This window comes from Buteo buteo, chromosome 24 (assembly GCF_964188355.1).
Source record: "Buteo buteo chromosome 24, bButBut1.hap1.1, whole genome shotgun sequence".
NCBI classification, from domain to species: domain Eukaryota; kingdom Metazoa; phylum Chordata; class Aves; order Accipitriformes; family Accipitridae; genus Buteo; species Buteo buteo.
In genome coordinates this window covers 9354087-9379139 of record NC_134194.1, presented here as the reverse complement: position 1 = coordinate 9379139, position 25053 = coordinate 9354087, and the positions used below count along the sequence as shown (strand labels likewise).

Genomic DNA, 25053 nt, shown 5'->3' with positions numbered 1-25053 from the left:
GTGTCCTCAGTGACACCACCCACATCAATAGCAACTCTAATCCTAATGGTGCTTTTAATGGAGTGGTCTGACTCTTGCCCCAGGGCATATTCAAGGCTTTTAAGTTTGTGCAGAAACATTCACTAAGATCTGTTAGGCTTTCTGATTCCTTAATATGTTTTAAAGTAAGTTCCATTCTGAATGGGTGGATGGATAGATATTTATTATTCTTTCATTACCTTTAATGTATAAATACCTTCTTTTCTCATGGCACTTATTTTCTCTATTGCAGGTTTCCTATGCACGTGCTATTTAAAGGTTTCTGCATGTTTAAGACTCTGCTGCTATTTGAGCATTAATATGAAATGTTAAGTTTACATGTCTTTGAAGATCTGAAACTTTGTGAGATATAGCTCTCTAGTCCTTTCCTGATGAATGCTTATCTTAGGAATACTTCCTTCAAAAGAATGTTGCTCCCAAAATCTAGCAGTGAACTGTAAGCTTCCTTTATGAGTTGTGATTTCATGCACCGGAATGTATTGTCAGGGTGATGAGGGAACAGAACACCACTGACCATGGAAAAAGTCTGGAAGATACAGGAGATGCTGGGGAGCATGAAGTGGAAATATCTGTGGCATTCTTTTGGAGAGACTGTGGGCATTGAACTATTAACTCTTACTAGTGCTATATGCTGCGTCTGAGGTTCTAACCGAACTGTTGAATCAAATGAACAAAGACAAAAGTTGTTGCACCTTTTTCTTCAGCAGGTTTGCTGGTAGTGTATGTAAATCATTGTTATGAAATGTTGTTTGAGGGTTAAAGTTTGGTGGTTAACTGTAGAGTAGAGATTAGCTGAGAAAATAGACTCATTCCATTTCTGTTGCTGACTATGTTTAGCCTTGTGTTTCCCCATCCATGTTTCCAAAGTGTTCCTGGTTCAAGGGATATGATATAGAGAGATTTAGGGCTTATTTGTTGTGGTTTTGTTTTTTTTTTTTTTTCAGAGTGGAACCAGCAGTTATTGTGGGGTAACTAATTCAGGCACAACAAAACTGGTTGTAGTGTTACCAATTGGAAGCTATTACTAGAAGCAGTATAGTTACAGTTGTGTAATATTTTGTAAGTGATGATCATCTCCTGACTTAAGTTACAGCATATGAATCTATAGAGAACAAACACCTTGTGGTGTTGAACAGTGAAAAATCTTGACTCTGAAGCAAACGTTTCAATTCATGATGTTGTGCTTATTCAATTTTTTAACAGAATGTTGGGTGGAAATACAATGATTTTACTTTCCTGGCATAAAAGTGATTTTTTTTTTTTTTCGTAGTCTGGAAGAGGAAAGCTTTCTTTTTAAGTATTTATTTTGTGGCTGTTTTATGGAAAAAACACTGAAGAAGTGCTGATACATTACTGAGGGTAGAGTACACCTCATCCTCACTAATATTGTCCTTCTGAGCATTAGTAGCTTGATTCATGTATTACTATGTAAGGTCAGAAGCCCGAGCAGAGTAGCCAAAATATATCAGTCAATATGAAATCAAACACAAATAGAAGTTTTCTACAGATACATTTATTGCTTACTAGTGTTTGTGTGTATTTATGTCCACATTGTTGGTTACATTCAGTATCCACTGATAAGGGAAGGGGGAAGACAGGACCCCTCTTAAAGTATGCCTGTTTTTGTATGTTGTTCTCTGCAGTGTTCCTTCAGTCTGTAAGGCTTTATTTTCAAGCAGGCCATCTACAAGCTATCTTTCATTTCCATGTTTCAAAGAATAGTGCTCAGAATACAATCTCAGACCTGTAGGATTTTTATCCTCTTACGCCTGAAAGCTAAAGTGCTTTTCAGACTGTTGCAACTGTAAAGGTTTAAGTGGCAGATAGTCGGTAAACTTTCTGGCTGGACCTTGGTAGCTTCTCTGATCCCCTTAGTTTTATACAGAACTTTTTGTCCCCTCTTGCTTGTCTGCTTGCTCTCCCTAACACCAACTAACCATCACTTTTACCTCAAATTACACATTTGAGGTACATGCAATACTTCCTCTCACCCCTTACATCCCTCTCCTCTCCCCCTCTAGCTTATTTTCTGGGTTTTTTTGTAGCACACTATAGGATATCACCTGGATTCAGATGACAGCTTTATCTCAAATTTACGAATCTCAAAATGTAACTTAGAGCAAAATTTGAAGCTATTTACAATTGGCTGAATTCTTTGAAAGATTTCTTTTCTTTGAAAAATGCAGCCAAAATTGTGGACAGAGTACTATTTTGGGGGCATTTCATCTATGGTACATCTATTCAGTTTCAAAACATGTTAAAATACAGTTTATAAAATGCATGTAAAACTTTTAACTTTTTTTTTTAAGAGAAAGTGTATCTCTTGTCTGATGCAGTTGGAGGTGATGAGATACTTAAAACTACTACCCACTGGCTTTTCCCTAGCAATGTCCCTTTATTCATGTGGAGGAATTTAGTCTCAAACTTGAGCTACCTATTCAGTGTTGCTATAAATTGTAGATACAAACATTTAAAGTTGAGTGTTCTCTTGCAAGAAATTAAAAGCTAACATTTTGCTTGCTGTTTCATAGAGATCTGACAGTGCCCTCTCTTGGCTTTTCTGAACAGTTCTGTTTTTTTTAAAAGAAACAATACTGAAATAATTTTTAAGGGTACAATAAAGAGTAAAAATCCTCTGTTGACACCAGTCTGATTTAGTAGACTTAAAAGAAATATAAGACACAAACAGAAAAGAATGCAACAGTTTGTAATGTTGATGTCAACCCATTTATTTGCTGTGCCTTTATTTTGGATGTAACTTGCAAAATACACTTATGCTTAATGTCTTTGTCCATGTCAAAACTTTCTGTAAATGTTCTTGTCACAAGATTCCAGTTGTGCAGGGTTTCAGTGAACGATTTGGGGTAAATCCAAATGTAGTCTTGCAGATAATAGGGTGTTTTAAACACTGCAAAGATACTTTCTGTCAGTCTTGACTGTTGTATGTCCATTTGTTTGCAAAGCAGACTGTGTCCATGCAATCTAGCACGATTCCCTGGAAGCTGCCCAGTATAAACTAATCAGAGAGCCCCCCCTGGTGTCTGAAAGTGTCCTCGGATATTAAATTTATATCAATCACAGGAAGTCTTGGCAATCAAGCTAGTCACTTTTTCCCTTCACATCTGGACATAAATTATTTTTTTGTTGCAAAGGTCACAGGAATCATGGGTAGGGCATGGAATGAGGGCCATAGAAAACATGGGAAAGGAAGAATAAAACTGTATTTCCACCTTTTTAGAAATGGTTATTTTTAAGTGACCTGGAATGATGCCAAACTATACAACAGTTTGGTTTTTTTTTTCCTTGAAGTTTACATTTGTTGCTGAATTAAATGCGGCTTAAAGATACTTTGTTTTGGAACGCTTTGTGCCATTAGATCTCATCTTGTCGTTTAAAAAAGAGCTTTCTTCTAGTTACTGAGAACAATAACTTTACTGCAGGAGGGTTTTAGAAATAGAGCATGTTTCTGTACTTAGAGGGGTTTAACTGCACCTTATTCTTTCTTTTGGCATTAGTTAATTTCCTTGTTTTCCTTCCATTTCCCCCTTTCAACCCCGATGCTGCTTTAGCCATGCACTTTGCACTTTGAGCTCTTCCATAGCTAATGCTGGCCTTTTTTTTTTTTTTTTTTTTACAGTAAGTTTGCATCTTTTCATGCATTTTCCACTCTTAAATTCTTTGCTCTAAGAAATGAAGGAAATGCTTCATTTTATGCTTACCCCCAACTCTCCATCGTCTCTCAAACAAGTGCTTAAGGAGGGATTGTAAAAACAAACAGAACCTTTCCATTCAACTCCCTGCCTTTCCTTGCTTCGGACAAGGGAGCCAGTGTGCTGAAAGCTGCAAAGCACTGAAGCCTGTAGCTTTGGGGTTGTGGGTTTTTTTTGTTTGGGTTTTTTTTTTTTAATGTTCCATGCATATGGGAAATAAAGATGGTATTAGTTTGTATGTATGGTAAAGAAAATGTCAGAAACAGAAGCTTGAGGTGCATTTAGCATAAATGAATTTGTAAAATCTTAATTGCTGTTGTTCATAACTACTGCTGTGTTCCTACATGCGTTTTCTTATATAGATAGGTTCTGTTAGCTTGCTGATTATTTATTCAGTCATGTAGCTTACGCTCTCTTTAGACACAAAGTTGAATAAAATCATACATCAGAATCTGACAGCAGGAATTCTCATGCTGAGAATCCAAGATTAAGTCCAGGAATTTTATTCTGTTTTAACAATTACCTTCTGTGTCCCCTTTCAGACTTAAGGGGATCTCATTCTTGTTTCTACTGTTTATAACTCCCAGTTCCAAGATCTTTGCTATCCTTATGCCAAATAAAATTGAACGCATATTGCTTGAATGCTGCTTTGTGCCAGCTTCTACATGGACAGAGGGATGACTATTAAGCATCTTGATTTTTTTTTTTTCTTTTTTTCCCCTTCTAGTCCTTTCAGGTACAGAGGATTTTTTTAAGCAGCAAATGCCTTCTATGCATGGTATTATAAGATCATTAGATCTTTCCTACAGTTTAATCAGTTTGACTTTATAAGATGATTTGTGTTGAACGCAGTTATCTTGCAGGGTTTTTGTAGCTTCTGAAACCAGTTGTATGATGTACTTTTAACAGTTAAGTAAAGTATCAAAAGTTTGATACAATAGGTGTAAACATGTAATTTCTAAGTCATTTCAAATACACTGCAAAGTATATAGGGAAAGCAGAGGTCACTAGGTTTCCTTTTACCAATGTTTTCATTATGATTGTATGCTATATTGCTCAATAATTGGAGAGTTGTTTTTCAAACATTCTTCATATGAATGATGCTTTGGGCCTGCTCACTCACCTTAAAATATAAGGAAAATCATTATGTTATCAAATGTATCTGGATACTTTCAGGGGCACAAAGGAGGTTGCTGGGCTTATAGTTGAAGGTTACCAGTTTGAGAGAGTCATTTAAAAAAAATAATCACATATTGACTATTCTAATATAACTGATATGGAAAAATTACTTCCTTTTTCCAAGTTATGTTCTTCTGTGAACTCTCGTAGATACAGCCTGGGCTCCTTATAGTATTTGTATTGCTTTAATTGTAAAAGAGTGCTCTGCAGCTTTTCTTATTTTGCTGTTTTCCCTCAAATAAATTAAGCTAGGAAACAGACTTGCTAGTGAATCTAATCTCCCTTACTTCAGTCTTCTGTGTGATTTTTTCTCTTAATTTTTTATTTTTTTTACTAACACCTGTTTGGTACTCATATTCTTGAGTTTCTCTATAGCGCTCATCATTAAAAACAAACAAACAAAAACTGCTTCTGACTGAGTTATAAAGCCTCTTGCAAATAACTGTACACTGTACAAACCTGTAAGCAAATGATATCTAGTTGGGGAAGCTATCAGCTTTGACTCTAGTGGTTCGGTTTGGATTTTAAGTGGACCAAAAGCCATTTTTAGTGGACTGAATCCAGCTGCAATGTAATCTCTAGTTTCTCATCTGTATTCTTGAAGACTAATAGCATAGTAAAACCTCCTTAAAGATAACTTAAATGTGTTGCATAGTGTCCTCAGGGTAACTTCTGCACTAAAGATGTTTTCTTTCCCACCCTATAGAGGTATCTCATTAAGTGAGATACACACTAGTGTCATTATTAAGTTTTCATGTGTTTCTCAGTTTTGATGCTAATCTTCATGTGTGTTAATTTTTTTCCTTTGTAGCACCAATGTGGTTATGAATTATTCAGAAATAGAGTCTAAGGTTCGAGAAGCAACCAATGATGATCCGTGGGGACCTTCGGGGCAACTCATGGGAGAGATTGCCAAGTAAGTGATAATTTGGTGCAGTGATGAAGAAGAGAAATGTGGTGCATTTTATACGGGAATGTGAAATTTGCTGCTAAATCAACTCTGTGGTATGCTGACTGATAATGCTGAAAAGTTGCTGTAAATCAAGTTTTTTTTTAATGCATAATCTTACAATGTATTGAAAACTGTCAAACAAAAAATGAAGCCAAGGTATTTTTTTTTCAAATTCTTGATTTTTATTTATGTAGCCTCATAAGTCTTCCAATATATCTGACTTTTTTGGAGTGTTTATTTTCAAACTGCTTTCTTGTGACTTTTCCAAGTAGTGCAAAACATGTTAAATTCTTCCTTGAACATTTTTTCTGTTAAAATAAGTTTGGAAGTTGCATGTTTGACTAGTTGCAGTTTGTTATTAGGGTATTTGTGTTAAACATTATTTTTGTTATAAATTAGTGAAGGTTCTTCTACTGCCTCAGATTTTTAGAATTACTTTTTTCTTCTGTAGTACTGGTATGTAAATTACTTCTATATGAGTAATAAATAAGGATAGCTTTTTCCCTTGTAATGTCATCAAATGTGAATGGGCTTAGATCAAGCCTGCCATCTACTGTCAGCTCTGAGTCTTAACAAGCTATTGTGGCAAACCACAGAGAATAAAATTTCTTTACTCCTTTTGTTTAATTCTTTAGGGCTACATTTATGTATGAACAGTTTCCAGAACTTATGAACATGCTTTGGACTCGAATGCTGAAAGACAATAAAAAGAACTGGAGGAGAGTTTATAAGGTGTGTATGTATATGAGCTGGAAGTATTCAAGACTTAGAGTTGGTCTATGAAGGACATAATGATTGTTGCTAGTATAATGTTCTGATGCAGTGTCTTACTTAGGTACTGCTATATCACTTACTCTGCTAGCAACCTATAATTTCTTTCCTAACTATAAGCTTTATAATTCTGTTACTGAAGTCAAAGATGTCTTTCAAATGCTCTATATGGAAAAAACAAAATTTCTAGTTTTAGAAGTGTGTCTAAGATCCACTTAACAAACATAATAGAGCAATTACATTTTGCTGATATTCAAGTATTGGAGTAGCATTCACATTTTGAATCTACCCAAAGGAGTTGTTACAGTACTCCATGAGAAGTAGATGATAAGTTATTTTGCTATCAGGAAATTGTTTTTGAAGGAATTCAAGAATACCTGAAATGAAATGGACACTAATCTGAATTTTCTGCCAATTTCTTATTCCCTAAACATGGTAGTTTAGCTTTGAGTGGACCAAATTTTCTTGCAGATCTTATCATATGAGGCTTTTATGTCCTACTTGCCTTTTGGAAAAAGAACTGAATCATTTGCATTTTTCTTGTCTCTGGCTAATTAGCATGGTACAGAAACTTTTTGCTTAAGATTATATCATGCTGCACTTAAAGTGGTGTTCAATGTTCACTAAATTATGCAAATATAACCTCATTTTTTTTCAAATTGATGTATTAGACTAGCTTATATTTTGTTTTTCTTGATGCCAGGATTGTAACAAGACAGAATTAATTCTAAGGCATGGTTTGTGCTTTTCACAGGTGCTTGATGTTTTGTATTCATAGTAATTGTTTTCCCTGAAGTACAGTATAAATTAATATTTAATGCTATCACACATAACTACTTAATGTTATAAAGACTGCTTGGAGTTGCTTATCAGGTTTGGATAGGTTGAAATATAATGATAGTTTTAACTGATAAAGGCACTACTTTGGAGAAAGTGCATTAATTTTCTTCTAGATAGAAATCCTCAATGTAAAAAATTGCAATTAAAGTACTATTTAAACTTCATTTGTTTTGTCACTTGCTTAAAATTGTCCTGAGATGCAGTTTTGTATATCCATTGCATCCTGCAGAAGGCTTCTTAAATTTCTGTAGGAATTTAATTTCTGTAGGAGTTACTGTTCAGTGAAAACCATTGGAAAATTGTGAACAAAAGAGGCAAAAGAAAATGCTTCATTTAGCAGGGTTAACTTTTTCTCTTAAATTGCTACTGCTGTCTTTTAAAATAAGCAGTAGGTGATGAAGGTAACTACTTGTGATTTAGTAACAACAAATTAGTTTGACAAATACAGTTTTGATATTCTAAAGAGCAAAAGGTGCATGTGGGGAAAACATTGTGCTTTTTCTGTGTGAACTCATGTAATAAGCATTTATTTAAAAGAGGAAAGTCTTAATTCTTACTAATTTGGGGAGGGAGGTAGGTTTGGTTTTCTATTGCTTTTTTTTTTAAGATAGAGCTTTTTTTCATGCAATCATAAGGTGCTTTGTATTTTTATAGTCTTTGCTGCTCCTAGCTTACCTCATAAGGAATGGATCAGAGCGTGTTGTTACAAGTGCCAGAGAACACATTTATGATTTGCGATCCCTGGAAAATTACCACTTTGTAGGTGAGCAATAGAAAAATCTTATAAGCAAATTAAAACAGTAGTTGGAGTTGTCAGTCACCTGAACCAGCTTAGAAGCTTCCCCAGTCTAATTAGAATGTGACTGTTGCCAGTTGTGTGAAGAGTGCAGAATCCAAGACGTGGGACCCTAGAGTATTAATTAGTGAAGACAAGAACTTGCAGAAAAGACTGGCTAATAACAACAGAACCAACACAACATGAGTGTTCGGGTTTATATTAAAATATGCACTAGAGACTGGTCCCCTGTGGTGTCCGTAAAGGAATAGCTTTAATCATATGGGAAGAAAAGGTTAGAGCTCCAAAACACACACATCTGTTTGAAGCTGGGTTTTTTTCCTCCCACCAAATAATATTTACAGTGCAAAGGCAGCAAGGCCAGTGTGTGTTTTGAATGTGAAAAAAGCTGGGAAAGGAGCACATTTAGCTTGTAGTACATCCCAACTGAAAGCAATTTTTCACAAATTCAGTTTTCCAATAAGACTGAGTTCTTACAATTAAACTTGCAAAACCTGTACTAAAAAGACTGAGGAAAAGGGGTTATATTTTGAAAGGTTAAAATTGTTTAAGTGGAGAATATAATTTCTGTCTCAGTCTTTGTTAATCTTTTCAATGTTTCAGCAGCAGTTAGATGCTTCTAAATACACCATTCAGTGAAAACTATCATTTATCCAAGGATGAAAATTTGTGTTGAAACAAATTATTTGGTACTTTCAAAACAAATGCAGTGGACCTTAGCAGCCATAAGATCTTTCTCTGACTGCTGTGTTCATAATTCAAATTTTCTTATCAGTTTGATGTTCAGTATTGCTGCCTCTGATTTATTTTTTTGCTTTTTCCCCCTCTTCCATCCATCATCTTTATCCTGCATTACCTATACAGATGAAAATGGCAAAGACCAAGGTATAAACATACGCCAGAAGGTAAAAGAAATGGTTGAATTTGCTCAAGATGATGATCGACTTCGGGAAGAAAGAAAGAAAGCAAAGAAGAACAAAGACAAATACATTGGGGTTTCTTCGGACAGTGTTGGAGGGTTCAGATACAGTGAGTACTAGGCTTTCTTGGTCAAGGATTGACAATCTCAGCTTTTAACTTGACTTAGATAACACCGATAACTTAAGGAATTTCTAAGGTGCTCCTTTCAATGCTTTTTCTTTACATTTCTTTAACTGTCAGTGTTGCTATTATAAAAGAAATCTTGCACGTTTCCCCCCCACATACAAATTTAAACGAATTACTTTAAAAATCTTTAAGTTAGTCTTTTTTAGACAGTAACTAACTAGAAACTAACACAAATTATATTAACACATTGGTTTAGCAAAAACTTAGCTGTTTTGTTTTTATCCATAGGCAGAGTCTCATTGTGAAATGAATGCTGCTGTAGCAGTAGATAAATAAATGCCCTTATAAGTCAGGGTTTCGTAGTAAGTCTTTAATTTAAAAAAAAAAAAAAAAAAGTGATGATACTTTCCACCCACCACAGCACAGGAATTGCTTCACCTACTCCTGCCAACCTCCTTTAGAACCGTTGGTTAATTTGGGTTAGGGCTTTTAGGGCAGTAATACTGTTTGGGTGAAACAATGTAGGTGGTATATGCCATTAGACTTTTTAGTTTCCCAAATAATACTGTTTGGACACTTGAAAGATATCTGTGGATTATCAGTATGGGTTCTGATGTCTGTCAGATGTGACTTTAAATATATGCATAAAGTACCTTGTAAGTGATGGAGCTTATATTTCAGGAGTTTACCAATACAGTTGTTACTGTCTCAGTTTGTGTGATTTTTAAAATCTTGTTTGATTAGTACTGCAAGTCCCATGTGCTTTTCGAAGGAGGGCTCCCACAGGCAATACCAGATTTACTTTGTGTAGACATAGTAAGCTTGCAGCTGGATGTTGGTTGCATAGCACAGCAGACCCATATGCAGGCTGGAAATTTAGTGCAACACTGCTCATCCCTAAATCCTAGGGAATTCCAGCTGACAGGGAAGAGGCCATTATTAACACCAGAAAGTTAGTTCTAAACATTTTTGTTTAAAAAAATCCCTTTATATATTATATTTCAAATATGTATATTATATATTTAAAAAAGATGCGTGTGAAGGGTTGGTCATCTGCTCCCTCATTAAAATATCAGAAAACCTGCCATCAGATTTTCAAAAATCAAAATTCCGAAAACTAAAGAATCCAGCTGTCATGCATCTCAGCCCTCATTGCACAAGGTACCAGTCCTATATCCAGCTTGGGTCTGGTACTTGCAATAGGACCTTCATTACTGAGGTCCTTTATTTAAAAACATGCACACACAAAACAAAAAAACACAAATTAAAAAAACCTATCATCCAAATGCTGTTGACAGGTAGTCTGATGTACCCTTGCTTCTGGAAATTCACCTGTTTTGCTGAGGCAACTGATGTTCTTCATGTGTGCAATGAGTTCTGTCAGACTATGCATCTTCAGCATAGTGTGTAAGATTTTGGCCTCAGAGGATGTAATGCCATCAGCTTGCCTTTGTTTAGAGAGGACACAGTTTTCTCTGACAGCCTTGGTTAGATAAAGGCACACAACCAGTACTATGTTTTGCTTATCAAGTCCAAGTGTGCAGCTTCCTCCTCGCTCCCCAGTCCCTGCCATAATGTGTAGCAGGGATCTGAGCCTGAACTGGCTTTTATGTCTGGTGTATCCCAGCATGTCGTCCATGATCCAGCTGTCAGTCTTGCGATGTTTATCTGTGTTTTCTTTGGCCTGAGTAAATCCTTGGCTGCTTTCATTAAGGGATGAGTCCCAAAGTCACAATGGCACAAGGCTCTGGTTTGCTATAGTCAGTGACTTCTTTGAGAAGGGTTTGGTATAAGATCTGAGTAGTAACTGTGCAGGACTTAAACTTCACCTGTCCCTCTCTGGTGCTATGTATGGTTTTTACTCTTCTTCCCTGTGAGCTTTAAACTTAGATTTGCTCTCTTCTGTTTTTGACAGGTTACTTCTCCACGTTCCTCTGCTCTCCCTTTTCCTCACATGCAGAGTAGTTGAAAAATCTCTCTCTCTCTGGCAGGATATGTCTTGCTTTATTATATTCTTTTAGGCTTTTGCTACCTGCTTGGAATTCTGGTGATTCTCTTTTTAGGAAACACTTATGAGTCACTGCATTTGTAGTTTAAGTACATGTCCCTCTGTTCTTTCACTGAGCTTATCTTTTGACTTGCTCTGTACAGAGTCGTGATCTAACCCTGTATGCTGGGTAGAAGTCTTTCTCTATATACTCTTTAGTTACCATTCAAGTTTTTTAATTTAAAGAACTGCCTCCTTTGGCTTGTATTTCACTTTTATGGTAAAGAATTTTTAATTATCCCTTTATTTGTTGAGTAAAGAAAAAAAATTTTAAAAAAATAAAAATCTTTCTAGCAGCACAAAACAAATTTTTTCCCAGGTCCAACTTCTAGTCTAAAGGATTCTATTTATTTAAATATAAAATGCTTGTATTTTCAGAGTTTTCCTTAGTTCTTTTTGTCCTGAAAATACTGAGCTCTCAGGGGTTTTTATTTATTTTAAAATTGCTGTTGCACAAGGAAACCTTCTAATGGAATCTACATTAAAATGCTTGAGAGCCTGACATAAACTGAATAAGGCCATTTTATTCTCCTGCAAAATTTAACAGTAGTACATTTCTTAGCAATTTCTCCTTTTTCAGTGATAAAGATCTCACCGAGTATCTCGCTGATTTGTAACAGGTTCTCTACTTTGAAAAAGTTTGTCTATCCTTTATAAATCTAAACAAATGTCATTGGAGACTTGCACTTCTCTTCAGTAAGAAAATACATCCTATGGTATATTGAACAGATATAACTCAAATTTTGCACCTTGTAGTGCTGGAATCCATCATTTTCTTTTTATTAAAAATGTCTTAATTGAATACATCTTGAACATTACCTGAGCTACAATATAATTTGTATGTAACTTGATGTAATGAATTTTTCACAATTCTTCCTTTCTGCCACTCAATTTTACTCACCTCAAGTAAAAAAAATTAACTAGTATTTTGCATTTTTCAATAGTACAAAAAATGCCTTGTTTCATGTGTGCAAGGGCCAAAATATAAAATGTTTATCTAAAAGTGTTGTCTAGAAACTGAGCTATATTGGGTTGTTTTATATACCTGTGTTTTCAGCAGAAGGTCTGATAAAAGATCACAATACAAGTTAGTAAAGTGTGCCGTGCTTCTGATAGTGAAGTCTGTTAAAATGTAAGTGTTTTTGCTTTTAAATTAAACTCGGATTGCCTGGGTGTGTATAAATAAACCCAAGCTTAAATTTCTTAAACTTTCTTAATGAGATTGTACAGCAAATGTACTTATTTCAGGTAAAACCATCAGCTGTTTGTAAGCTAAGATACCAGTATGGAGGTCTTCAATACTTGATTAGAAGGAAAATGGTTTTGATTTCTTGAGTGTTTAGTAAAGATGTTCAGGGTACTCAGTGGCTGCTGAGAAGCTGATTTGCCTTACTGCCTCTTTTTTCATCTCTTTAAAAGGCTTTTTTTTTTTAGTCACCGAGTGTGGAAAAGGAAGAACAGAAAGTTATCATGCATTGCACACTTATGTCTTTCAATATTTTGGTACTGTGCTTTTATGTGTTCATGAATGTCAATGTATAAAAAAACCCATTGATTTACCTCTGAGCACACAGCTTGGCCAAGAATGGAATATCGGGCATTAAATGACTCTTACAAAACTGGCACATCCCATTTCTGATAAGCTGCTTATGCAGCCAGGGTTGATTGTGCCTCTTGTGCTTCTCCAGCAGAGTCCAACAGTCTCCTGATGTGCTGGGCTGTGCAGTGCATTAAGATTGTGTCGTTGTCATAAACAAAAGTCTTTGAATCTGCATTCCTGCCACTTAATGATTGGCATTACATGCTGTGCCTTGCTGTAATAGTGTTGATTCAGCACTGTGGGAGCTTTCAGTTTGCTTTGAAAACTTGTAAGGTTTATGTATGTAGGGCAGGGGGGCTTGAGAGTGATTCCAGAAAGACCGCAGGCATGTTTTTTTTCCTGTTATCTTTAGTATTTCTTATCTTAATGCCTTACACAGGTGAAAGATATGATCCTGAGCCCAAGTCAAAATGGGATGAAGAATGGGATAAAAAAACAGCTTTTCCATTCAGCGATAAGTTAGGTGAGCTGAGCGACAAAATTGGAAGCACGATCGATGATACCATCAGCAAGTTCCGAAGGAAAGATAGAGAAGACTCTCCAGAAAGGTGCAGGTACTAGAGTTATTTTAACATGAATTTATTCTGTGAAATTGCTATTATAAAGCTCTTTGTTGCTGATTATTAGTTACTCTGCCATTCTTTTTGTCCATACAGAAGCATGTGTGGGTTCAATACCTCCTTCCTGGACTTCTTACACAGCTCTTACTGGCCTTGGGGAATAATGTAGTTCTGTCAATAGTTAACTCTTCTTGGCTGACTTCCATTACTGCCCCTAGCTTAGATAGCTGCTGGCAAAGCAGGGAATTTGGCTGAAATTTCCTAAGCTTTCCTTGTCTCAGCAATTCAGTGGTCTTCCTTGTGCCAGTATACTAGAGGCTGCCATTCAATGCTAGTTACTCTGAATGCTGAAGTGCCAAAGAGGAGGGAGATACAAAATTGCTTAGACCTACTTTGACACAGTGCTTCTCCCCTAAGCTGATCCCAGGAAGAACAGACTGCAGGTGACTTTTTTTTTTAAAGTCAATTTCAGCTGAACCTTCTCAAGAAACTTGTTGTGGTTTACATCTGGTCATTAAATCTTTTCAGTAAAGAAGAAAACCTACCCTGCTTTGCCTGCAGAAAGAACTTTACATACATCACACTTCAACAGGTGCATTGAATTTTATTACCCGGAGATCAAATTTGTACTTAACAGAATCTGAAATTGCTGTAGAGAAAGTGCTCAAGTATATTGAAATAATTCCCTTTTGGGAAACAAAATTCAAATTTGCACTGAGATTTGATTAATATTTTTTACAGGAGTATCTTCAGATGCAGTCACACACATTTTTATATATATGTGTATAAAGATACACATGCAGATGTGTGTATATTACAAAATTCAAGCAATTTTGCACAGAAACAAAAAATAATTATAATGGTAGCATTTCTGAGAAAAAGGCAGTATGGTTGTCTTGCTAGGGCATTAATAAATCATAGAACTGGTATTCTTTGCACACATCAGAGTTCCCTCTTAGAACTTACTATCAGTAGACTACAAAGAGAAGGGATCAGAAGGAAAGTAAACAATTTCAAATTTAACAATGGTATATTACTGTGTGCTTTTCTGTACTTACCTTTCAAAAGCACCTTGTCACATGACGTCTGTAAAGCTCACTGTCCACATTTCATGTAGAGGATGTACAGTAAACATTTTTTATCTTATTTCCTTTGCTTTATTTCTGAATGGCTCCTAGTCTCTTACTTGTGCTGGTATAAAGTCTTGCACCTTCCAGTGTTTTATCTTTATAAAAAGCAGCTTATTTTGAGGACTTCTGCACTGTACATCTCTACCCCAAGTCACACTGATCTTTTTCTCTGGCTAATATTACATTTTTCATTTTTGTTTTGCTCTTGTAACCCTTGTCCCTTCCTTTTTATTTGTCTTCCACTTTTTTTGGTAAATGTCAGTTCTGGTATTTGTCTCAAAATTTATGAGAGTAATAAACTCAGGACTAGAAATAAAAGGAGGATTTTTTGGGATATACATGAGCAAAAACAATTTGGTAGTTGCAGGTTATCCTGCCATAAGAAGGAATCCAGGTTGTGGCAGCATGGCTTCTCTAACATTGCTTTGGCTGCCAGCCTGAAATTTCCTTTTGGCTTCTCTTGGCATGGTGATTAGACAACATGGAAGGTATTTTATCAGAGTGTTGAAATGAAGGGGTTTCTTTCTACAGAAGGCATCAAAGGATCAAAGAAGATTGAACTCAAGGTTATGGAATGTCTGTCTATTTATACTAAAAGATACTGTAAATACAAACCTTGTAATTCATGTTGTATTAACAGAATACTATATTTTGTATGAAATTAAATATTGAAACTGAAAGAAACATGAAATTTTGTCATGTGACTTAAGCTCACAACATAACTTTCTCTTGTAAATATTTCATGAATTCCAGCATTTCTGTGTTTTCACGCTTCAGCAATTTTTTTTTCTAAAAACACAGAAGAAGCTTCCAAAAACTTACTAGTTTTTGTAGCCTGCTGCTATATAATAACATTGAATTAAGTTGCTGTTTCCCTTGGAAAAGTGACTAAATGGTGAAACTCATTCAGCTGGCAAATCTGCTGTTGTATATTCTATTGTTTCTATCTTAATAGCTTTATAAATCATTATTACTTTAGTACTGTAAAACCAATAAAGGTCTTTAAACACAATGAATAAATGTGACTTACATATCTTCACAGTGGTTAATGGAATTTGGATGACACAATCTTTACCTCCAATATACACACCAGAAAAACTTGGCCAAACGTCTGGATTTCTGATTCTACTTGCAAAGCTAGTAGTTTGCATAGAAGGAAAAAAAAAATGCTAAAAATGCTTGAAGTAACTAAGACCTTAACCTGTGATATAGCTGGCTTGAGTTTACAGTAGATTTCAGTGAAACTGCAGTTCACACAGCTAACTCTGGAGAAGCTTAGTCTGTGCTTTTTCTTTAGAAGAAAAATGTTAGTACTGCTGTGGGGGAATTAGATTATCCCCTTGGAAGTACAGAAGGCAAGAAACAACACCCCATGGGTGGGAAAACCTCTGTTGTACTTTCATAGTGCTTGTTAGTTCTTAGGTCTTAGGTGAATAAGTCAATTGCTGCCCTGAGTCCAGCTTCGTATGCTGAAGTTCTATTTTCTAAATTACCTGCAGATATACAGAGGTTCTTCTGAAACACTATACTTTTTTCACAAGAATCCTTAAAACTCTGTCAATCCTTGTTTCTCCAATATTCAGAAAGGTTGATGCAGGTAACAGACTAGAAAGGAAGCAAAACTTTTAGTACACCTATAAAAGGATGCAACAACCATGTTTAAAGGCAACTTCCGTGTAAAGGATTACTCTTGTAGTAGGATATAATTCAGATAGTCTTAAAGTATCAGTAAACTACTTTTATTGCCTTAAAGAATGTTCAAAAAAAACTCCACACCACAAAAACCTTAAGGCAAAGAAAAAGAGCATGTATCCATAATTCGATTTCTGGAAGTTGCAGCTATGTACTGCCTTTGCAGAAGTTTTTTAAATTATTTGGTGCAATACTAGCTATAATTTTTATTTCTTTATTTTTTTAATAATATTCATTCTGCAATTCTCAGATGAAGCATTGCAATTTTACTATTCAGCTCACAGTAAACACACTTAAAGGGAACATTAATCTGTAATTTTTTTGTGTGTGTTAATGTGACCATTAAAGAAAAATAAAAAACAGATCTCCTGAGACAGTTTGGAAGCAGTACAAGTTGTCACAGAAAACTGAGTATTGTAATATTTGTCCTGCTTTCTGGCATATATGTTTAATTTCTTTTCTCAAATCTTTTAGACATTTATTTTGCTGTAGATCACCAAAGACTCACTTTTTTTCTATTCTTACGCTACTGAGATTGATCTCTGCCAGTTCTGTAGCAATAGCTCCATTGATCAGACTTTGATAGTTGTCAATCACTTCTTCAACTCACAGAATGTTTATATGGACTAGGCAGCTCTGTAGTGATGACAAGAAATACATTGCAGCAGGTTTTAAGAGACTTGAGCCTTAGTTGTAATTGTCCTGGTCTTGGATACTTTGAACATGCATCTAAAAGGCAACATTATCCATGCTCCTCTGAGGCTTTTAGGACGGATGTACCATGTATACCATGCTAATGTGCAGATCAGTCTTCTCTGGGGGCTTGTGTTAAAATCCTGATGTCACAAATAAAGATGTGGTTCCTGGTCCCCTCTGGTGTATTTGTGCACATAGGCAGGCTATCTGCAGAAATCCAGAACTGGAACAGTAGGCATGCTGTTTCAAGTCAGGGTTGAAGTGCCTTGGGAGGGTAAGGTTAGGTGATGCCATTTGAGCTCACTTATCTGTGTAAGGCTGGCTCAAGCAAGTGCCGGTATGCGCTAGGTTGGCCAGCAGCTATGTTATTTTTCTTTTAAAAATAAAGAACTAAAAAAAGGAATGGGCATTTACATTCACTGATGTTAATGAGTTGAGCCATCCCCTGTGGTGAGTAGGTAATATGTATAGAGGAAATGACACATGCAATGTATTCCAAAAACCCCTCTGTTGTTAACAGAGAACAAAGGCTACTCTCCAGAGTATATTGCAGTTACTGTCGTATTCCCACCGACAAAGGGAAAGCCTTTCCTAAATTTTGTATTTTTAGTATTCTAGTGCATTATTAAAATAGAAAAACCTTCCACTTTCAACTATGTTGCTAAGGGAATTGCTATTTCAAAATACGTGTCAATATATTTAAGCTTTCTGTACAGCAATTTTCACTGTTATGTGCAAATCTTAACTTGATGATAATGGGCAACATGTCTGTTGGTGGGGGACAATTGGTTTGTTTGTGAAAGACTTAAAATATAAAAGTAGAAAATGTAATGGATTAAATATTATGCAGTAACATCTAAAAAGTTTTTGCCTAAAATGGTGACACTTTTGTTCTTTTACATTTTAAGAATGAATGTGTCTTCTCTCATAGAAAATGAATAGTGTCATTGTATTGTATAATTCTGTAAACATTCTTTTTCTGCAAACATCTTAAAGAATATAAAAGCCTGTTTCTCTGGAAAGGGAAATGAGTTGAAATAGGAATGGAATTCTTGAAATCCAAAAGATAGTACCTGTATTTGCTTCACTGCTTTCTGTCTCTTGGTTTAAGTACTGAGCAGACCTGCTAACTTAACTTTTGTTGCTGAAGTGTTACATAATGTGTGGGGGAGTTCCTGTCAGAAGGTAATTAAATGTACTGGATTTAAACACTGATTTCCTATTACCCTTTGCTGTGGACTTGTAGTTAATGTTTAACAAAATAACTTGCTTTTCTTCATCACTTTTGTACAATAGGTGCAATGCTGTGTTATGCAGATGCATTATGTAAGGGTAAAACATTTCCTTTCTCAAATGTAAGAGAAGCAGTATTTTTGTTACGAACCATAACTACAAGGAACTAGAGTAATAAAACCTCTTGTGGCTTAAGCCAAATGTCCCCTTAAGTCCATCATGAATGGTATTCCATCGCTTTTGTTTTTCTAGTGACAGTGATGAAGAAAAATCAAGAAGAGGTAAATCTCCCAAAGCTGAATTCAAAGATGAAGAGGAGACAGTGACAACGAAACACATTCATATTACACAAGCTACAGAAACTACCACCACCAGACACAAACGCACAGCAAATCCTTCAAAAACCATTGACTTGGGAGCAGCAGCACATTATACAGGGGATAAAGCAAGTCCAGAACAAAATGTTGCTGCTCATACTGCACAGTCAACAGCAAAGGTGAGACAGCAGAGCACAATAAAACGTGACTTTGGAACCAGTTTTCTTCTAACCGCTGAGACAGTTTCTAGCTTAGGATAGACTTTTTGTTATGCAGCAAGGGAACTATTTTATCAAAAATGCTTAACTGGGGTTTTCAAAGGCAGTGGAACAGTTTAATTACCAAATGCCTTTTTGTGTGATTGTTTTAAGATGTAGAATTTTTTAAATGTAGTCATTACCATGTTTTACTCTCTTCAGGAAAGCAAAGATAAATCTTGGCCTGAAGTGTGAAGGATTCTCTGAACCTGCACACTTATTGACAAGTTACCAAGTTCTTCAGTTATCAGAAAAAAAAACTGAGCCACTAGCTGTTCACTATTTGATTTGAAATTTAGCCAGCTTCCAGTGATTGTTGGCTTCAAAGACAAATCTGCCATCTCTCCAAAACAAAACAAAGCACCTAAAAACCCTAGAAAACTTCTCAATGTCATTTAAGATGAGTGGTGACATCATGAGATGAGATCTATTGTGTGATTTCTTCTTCAGGCTTCTGTACCCTCTGGCAGCAAGTCATCTAATGACCTGGTTGATCTGTTGTTTGATGGAACTAGCCAGCCAGTCTCAACAGGTAGGCACATTTTGGTTTTATTTTCTTAATGCATATTTTGAACCATTCCTGAGGATAAGCTTGTTTGTTGTTATATAGAGTGGTAGATAAATTGAGAAATGAATACTCAAAAAATTTGGAGCTGCCTAGAACCTTTTGTAGCAAGGTACTGTATGTGCTATTGCATGGGACTAATAAATGCTAGCAGCACAAAGATTAACTGCCAGATCAGTCTGTCAGAAACTGTGTTTGTAATGCAGTTATTTATAATTAACTCTAAAAGCAAGTGCAGTCCATTCACATTCAAGCATTTCTCATAGTGCAATTCAAAGGCTAGGCAGCTGGAGGTGGATGATCTTCATATAAGCTTTCATCTGAAATATATGGTAAACTTGTTTCTTTATCTTATTTTGTCTTGGCACTCGGTTGATCCCAACCCTGATACCAAAAAGAAATTGCTACCTAAAAGTAAAATTAGTCACTGTAAAACACGTCGCTTCGCTCTCTAAATGTGCATTTGAATTTTAAGTCCATTAACCTTCATATGGACTTATCCTTACACTCTCAAGATGCAGTTTCTTTTTAGGAGTGTGTTAAATTTCAGTGCATTGCATACATGATTGATAGAGGAGTTCAGGGGTTTGGTGGTTTGCTTTTCAAAACCTGCTTGTTATTGTGCTTACCGTTCTTAATATTGACAGTTTTGATAGTGGCTAGCGTGGAATAGACAAAGGACTTAATCTATTTGTGGTCTAATGGCACAGTTGGGAGAGAGTTAACTGTGGGCAGAATTTTTGTTTAAAGATCACTTTGAATAACAAATAAAATGCGAGCGTGTGTTTTTACATAGATAGAAACCTTTCATGTAACTGCTCTCCGTTACAAATAAGCAACTTCTACTATATATGGGATCATATTCACGTTGTTTGTAGAAGTGTAGGTGTGTATCTTGGGGACCACAAATATCAGCTCTTTCTTTGTCTTAAAGACAATATAAAATCACAGAGAAAGTACCAAAAAATGGCAGTCCAGAGTAGCTGGAGGCCCACATGTGTGGCAAGGTGGCTGCATTTGTGCATATGTAAAAACTATTCTTACTGACTTCCATTCTGAAGTTATACTGCTTCTGAGCGTATTGTAGTGGGACCCCTGTAATATGTCACACTAGGTATTTTTGTTATAATGTATGAGCAAAGCCAGTATTATGAGCACTCTGTGCGACACAGTTCCTTTCATCATTAGGCTACCAAAATGCGACCTCTGTAAGTATTTAATAGAATATAAAATATGTCAAAACTATTGGAGGGGAGGGAAATTGATGTGGTAATTTAGTACCAGAGATCTGTCTCAATCTTTTCTTTCTTATTTCTGGTACATCTTTAAAACTTTGTTCACTTTTATTTTGGGGAAAGTAGATAAAGTTTATATGTCTCTTCTGAAATATGTGTTAATTCCTAATGGTTAAGAAATAAAATTCATCTCATACATCTGTTTTTTTAAGCACAAATGACCCCAGATTTAAGGAACAACTTATTTTGTGTTATTTTCTGTTTTATTCACTTCATATACAAAGGTATTCATTGTACATTGGAGTTACCACAGTTTCATGGAATTTTAAGATCCTGGATCAGAACCACTAGCCCAAATCAATACTGAAACTTCTATCCAATTCTTATTTCTATGGGAAAAGAGATTAGAGTCCCTTTTGGTTTTATTTATATACTTATGTATATGTCTTTATGTATAAAAATAAAATCACATTGAGAATAGATGTCTCCAATTCAAAGTGAGCCTTCCCGTATTTCAAACAGAACTGTAGCAGCTTCCATATTACGGTGCATTTGAATCTTTCATCAGTTTGGTTCTTTGCTGTAGTAAGCCTTTTTCCTTTTTGCCTTTTTCTTCTTTTTCCAAAGCAGCATTTAGAAATGGCGTTGAGAAGAGGCATATTACCAGCTGGTCCTGCTAAATAACCTCTTTGCTGACCTGGGAAGGCAGATGGAAAGGGTTCATTTGTAGTGACAGATCTCACATGGGAATCTTTGAGGATAGCTCATGTTGAGAAGATTAGCACTGTCCTTCACGTGCAGGTCACTTGTTATGACCACTGTTCCTTGCAGCACAGGGTGTGGGAACATTCCCAGTGTCAGGCAAGACACAGGGAAAGGGTCAAATGCAGCCTTTGATCTGTCCTGTGAAGGAACTGGCAGGGAAGTCATGTGAATTCAGGGAACTCAGAATTTGCTTATCTATGTATTTTCAGGTGCAGAGATGTAGAAGAAGGTTGGTGAGGCTTAGGGGGTTACACATTACTAAAGCAACACAATTTGTACGTGAGGGGGACGGTTGGTTGCCGTAAAGGAGCAATCTGTTTGAGAAGATGTAGAATCTGTGGCTAGACCTGCTGGAAGTAATTTTTTTGGTGTTACTGGAGATGGGGCTCTTTAATCTTAGCTAGTGATACCTTTCTTTAGAGAGTTACTGCATTCATTTAAGCTCTGCCACCTTTCTCTGGTGGAATTCAGTTTCGTTTGAAAACAGGCAATACAGGTGGAATAGGAGTTGACTTGACTGAAAATGTTAAGGGGTTATTTTGGGTTTGAACCTAGTTCTGTTTTTAAAATTAAATTAATCCCTAGATACTTTGTCAAACAGCCCAAGGATAATAGGCATAGCATGAGAGCATTGATTTTTTGAGGATGTGGTTTGAGAGTATGTCATCTGTGTTGCTCATTCTGCATATAAACTCTCAAAGCATTACCCTGTTCTGAACTCTGTAAGGACACATGTGATGAAAAAAGATTTTAAAATGTTTATTGCAGTAGGCAGAGTAAACATGATCAGAACAGTTTTTTAGCTTGATATTTCACTGGCTCGTTTTACCCTTTTTCATTCTCAGATTGCAGTCGGTATAAAACTTGTATATAAACATATGTAAGATGCTTACTAGATTACTTCAGAATTTGTGTTGAAGAAATTTCTTAACTTTGTGTGAAATCTTCTCCCTCTTGAAAAGGTGGTAAAAGGATTTCAGTAGTGCTATATTTCTGAAAATTCAGAGAGACCGTCCTTGCATTCCCTTCTCATGTTTTCTATCATATGCTACACGCTTGGCAAGAAAAGACATTTCCCCTTGGAAGAACAGTCGCCTTCCTGGCAAAGTCTACAGTAAAAATAACATTAAAAAGAAATACAAGTACACATGTATTAGAAAGTGAATGGTTCCTTTTATTATTGCTAGCCATTTATTAAAAAGGAGATGGTTCTAGTTTAATTAACCCAGTTGAGAGTAGCAGATGGGGCAGAATGTCTTGCAGCGATAAGACAATTCAGAAATGGCACCAGATGTTGGAAGCTGTCCCTGGTGGTGTTTGAGTGCAGCACAGATGTTCCAGTCCCACCTGGCTAGTTTCTAAGCACTGCAGGCTAAGCAGCTGTGATGTAACCTATATAATGTACGCATAACACTAAAAGCAAAATAATTGAACTGCTGCAGCTTCTTCTAAGGGTGGGACTGCTTGGAGGTGAAATCTTTGAGGACAAACAAATAAGGTCAACTTCTTAGCTTTCTCAGGTCAGTGGAACACCTACTTAAAAGCAGTATCAACAATAATTAGATGATTTTTTTTTTAAACTGTTTTTTTTTTGTCTTTTTTAATTTTTTAAAAAAGCAGCTTTCCAATATGGTTCTTAAATCTTTCTTCTGTTTTTATACCTTGGCTCTATTTTTTAAGTGAAAAATTGTTACTATGCTGTATTCAGAAGTTAATAATTTATGTGCTGTATACAAATGTCTGGTTGGAAAACTTAATGTTCCTGCTGTAGAAAGGAAGCAAACTTATAAAAAAATGAACACAAATGCAAGCTCTGTCCTTGAAATCCCAATTCAAGATCATTGCTTAAAGCATGAATGATTCTGCAACACAAAAACTAAATATAAGGCGACATGTGATTTTTTTCATAGTAAGCATAATAAATTAACTTTTATACAATAAAAATGCTTGGCTTTTATGCATTATGCTTCTAAAGTTTTAATTTTACAAACTGCCACAAACTAGTAGCATCCCTCACTAGTTAAAAACTTGTTAACCTTTTTAATCCTGCCGTATTTTTTTTTTAGAGATAGCAAAAACTTGCTTATTTTAGTTCTTCCCTAGGAAAACAAAATTGCAAGATCTGCAAGACAGTTGGAAATAATCCAGTTTATTGTTGCTCAGGCTTGTATAAATATAGTGTGGTGATGAACAGGAAAAACAGTGCTGACTTGGGGAGCAGAATCAATAAATCCATCTTGCCAAATACAGAACAGCTTTTCTTCATAAATCCCACATGCAGTTGTTGCAATGGATCTTTGCACAATCCTGTAACAGCATTTGGCTTCCTTCTGTTTCTAGGTGGATCAACTGACCCATTTGGAGGATTTGCTGATTTTAGTTCAGCTGCTGCTTCAGCAAGTTTCCCATCATCACAAGGTAGGATTAATTTACGGATTGAAATGCTGTTTAAGGGCAGAAAGAGGGGAAAAGATGCCACACGGCATTACTGAAAGTCACTTCCCTTTCCGGGGCAAACTGTGTTTATGTAAGTGGACCACAAGTGCTATACTGAGTGTGGAAGATATCTACTGTCTGGCACTGCACATGTCTCATTGGACCTGAAACTTTTCATGAACTTTATTTCAGAAAAATGTTAGTAGGAGTTACAAATATATCCCTGTTCATCTAATAATATAAGCATATAATAAGACTTAAAACATAACTTCAAGTCTAATTTTGAAACACATTGAAATAAGACGTGACTTCTGAAGTGGAAAAGTAAAACCTGAAATAACCAAGTGTGGGTCTAAATGCTGGCTGAAAAGTGCTCACTAAACAATTAAAAAAACTAGCCCAGCGCGTCCCACTTCTGCACTTGTGGGCAAGGAGCTATATTAATTGGAGTTCTACAGTGATGAATGCTTCAAGATGACAGTATTTGTGTTTCAAAAATGATTGGAAAATTGGCTGTAGTGATAGGACCATTCACATTATTAATCATCATAGTCTTCCCAGTGTTTTATGTAAGGTTATTCAACTATTTTATTTGCAATAAAACCCAGTAATTTTTCTAATACTTCAACTAACAGTTTGAAAGTTTTTCAGATACAGGTAGGTATTAATTATTAAAAAAAAAAAAAAAAGTTAGCTGCTCTGGTGGGATAAAAAGACTTGCATGAAGTGCTTGGTAGTCTGGTTGGTTTGGCTGTGATAATGCTGTGAACTGAAAAGTTGTTAGAAGGGTTTTATGTTGCTGTTTATAGTTTCTGGACATGTGCAGAGGGTCCAGATCAGTCTTAAGAACCTTGGTGTTATGGGCAGGACAGTAAATTAAATGGGTAAGTTGAACAAAACCAAAAGATGGGATCATGTTCAATGGAAAGTAGCAGCCCACCTGTGCTAGAAAAAGAAGAGTCCCTAAAGATGTCCTCAGCTCCCACCTAAGATGTCTCCTAAGATTTAAAAAAAAAAAAAAAAAAAAGTTTCTAATTATTTAGAGGCACACAATTATGTTGGCCTTGTCAGATGGCATAACAAGGGGAGCCTGAGACAGGCTATTTCCAAAGCTTCCAATGATGCCTGGGTTACTATTGGAAGGCCTGGTATGTTGGAGGGGAATTTAGTCAAGTTATGTCTTCTA

The 25053-nt window shown here is 35.9% G+C and overlaps 1 protein-coding gene across 1 annotated transcript in view; it reads left to right on the top strand.

The window, feature by feature from the left end:
• The window catches only part of CLINT1 (clathrin interactor 1), a 53540-nt gene that overhangs the window by 22201 nt on the left and 6286 nt on the right, over nt 1-25053 (top strand). The window contains exons 2-9 of the mRNA XM_075057157.1: nt 5740-5844; nt 6516-6612; nt 8146-8254; nt 9152-9316; nt 13361-13535; nt 18545-18788; nt 19317-19398; nt 23772-23849. Coding sequence (XP_074913258.1) covers nt 5740-5844; nt 6516-6612; nt 8146-8254; nt 9152-9316; nt 13361-13535; nt 18545-18788; nt 19317-19398; nt 23772-23849 — 1055 coding nt within the window. The remainder of the gene's footprint in view (nt 1-5739; nt 5845-6515; nt 6613-8145; nt 8255-9151; nt 9317-13360; nt 13536-18544; nt 18789-19316; nt 19399-23771; nt 23850-25053) is intronic.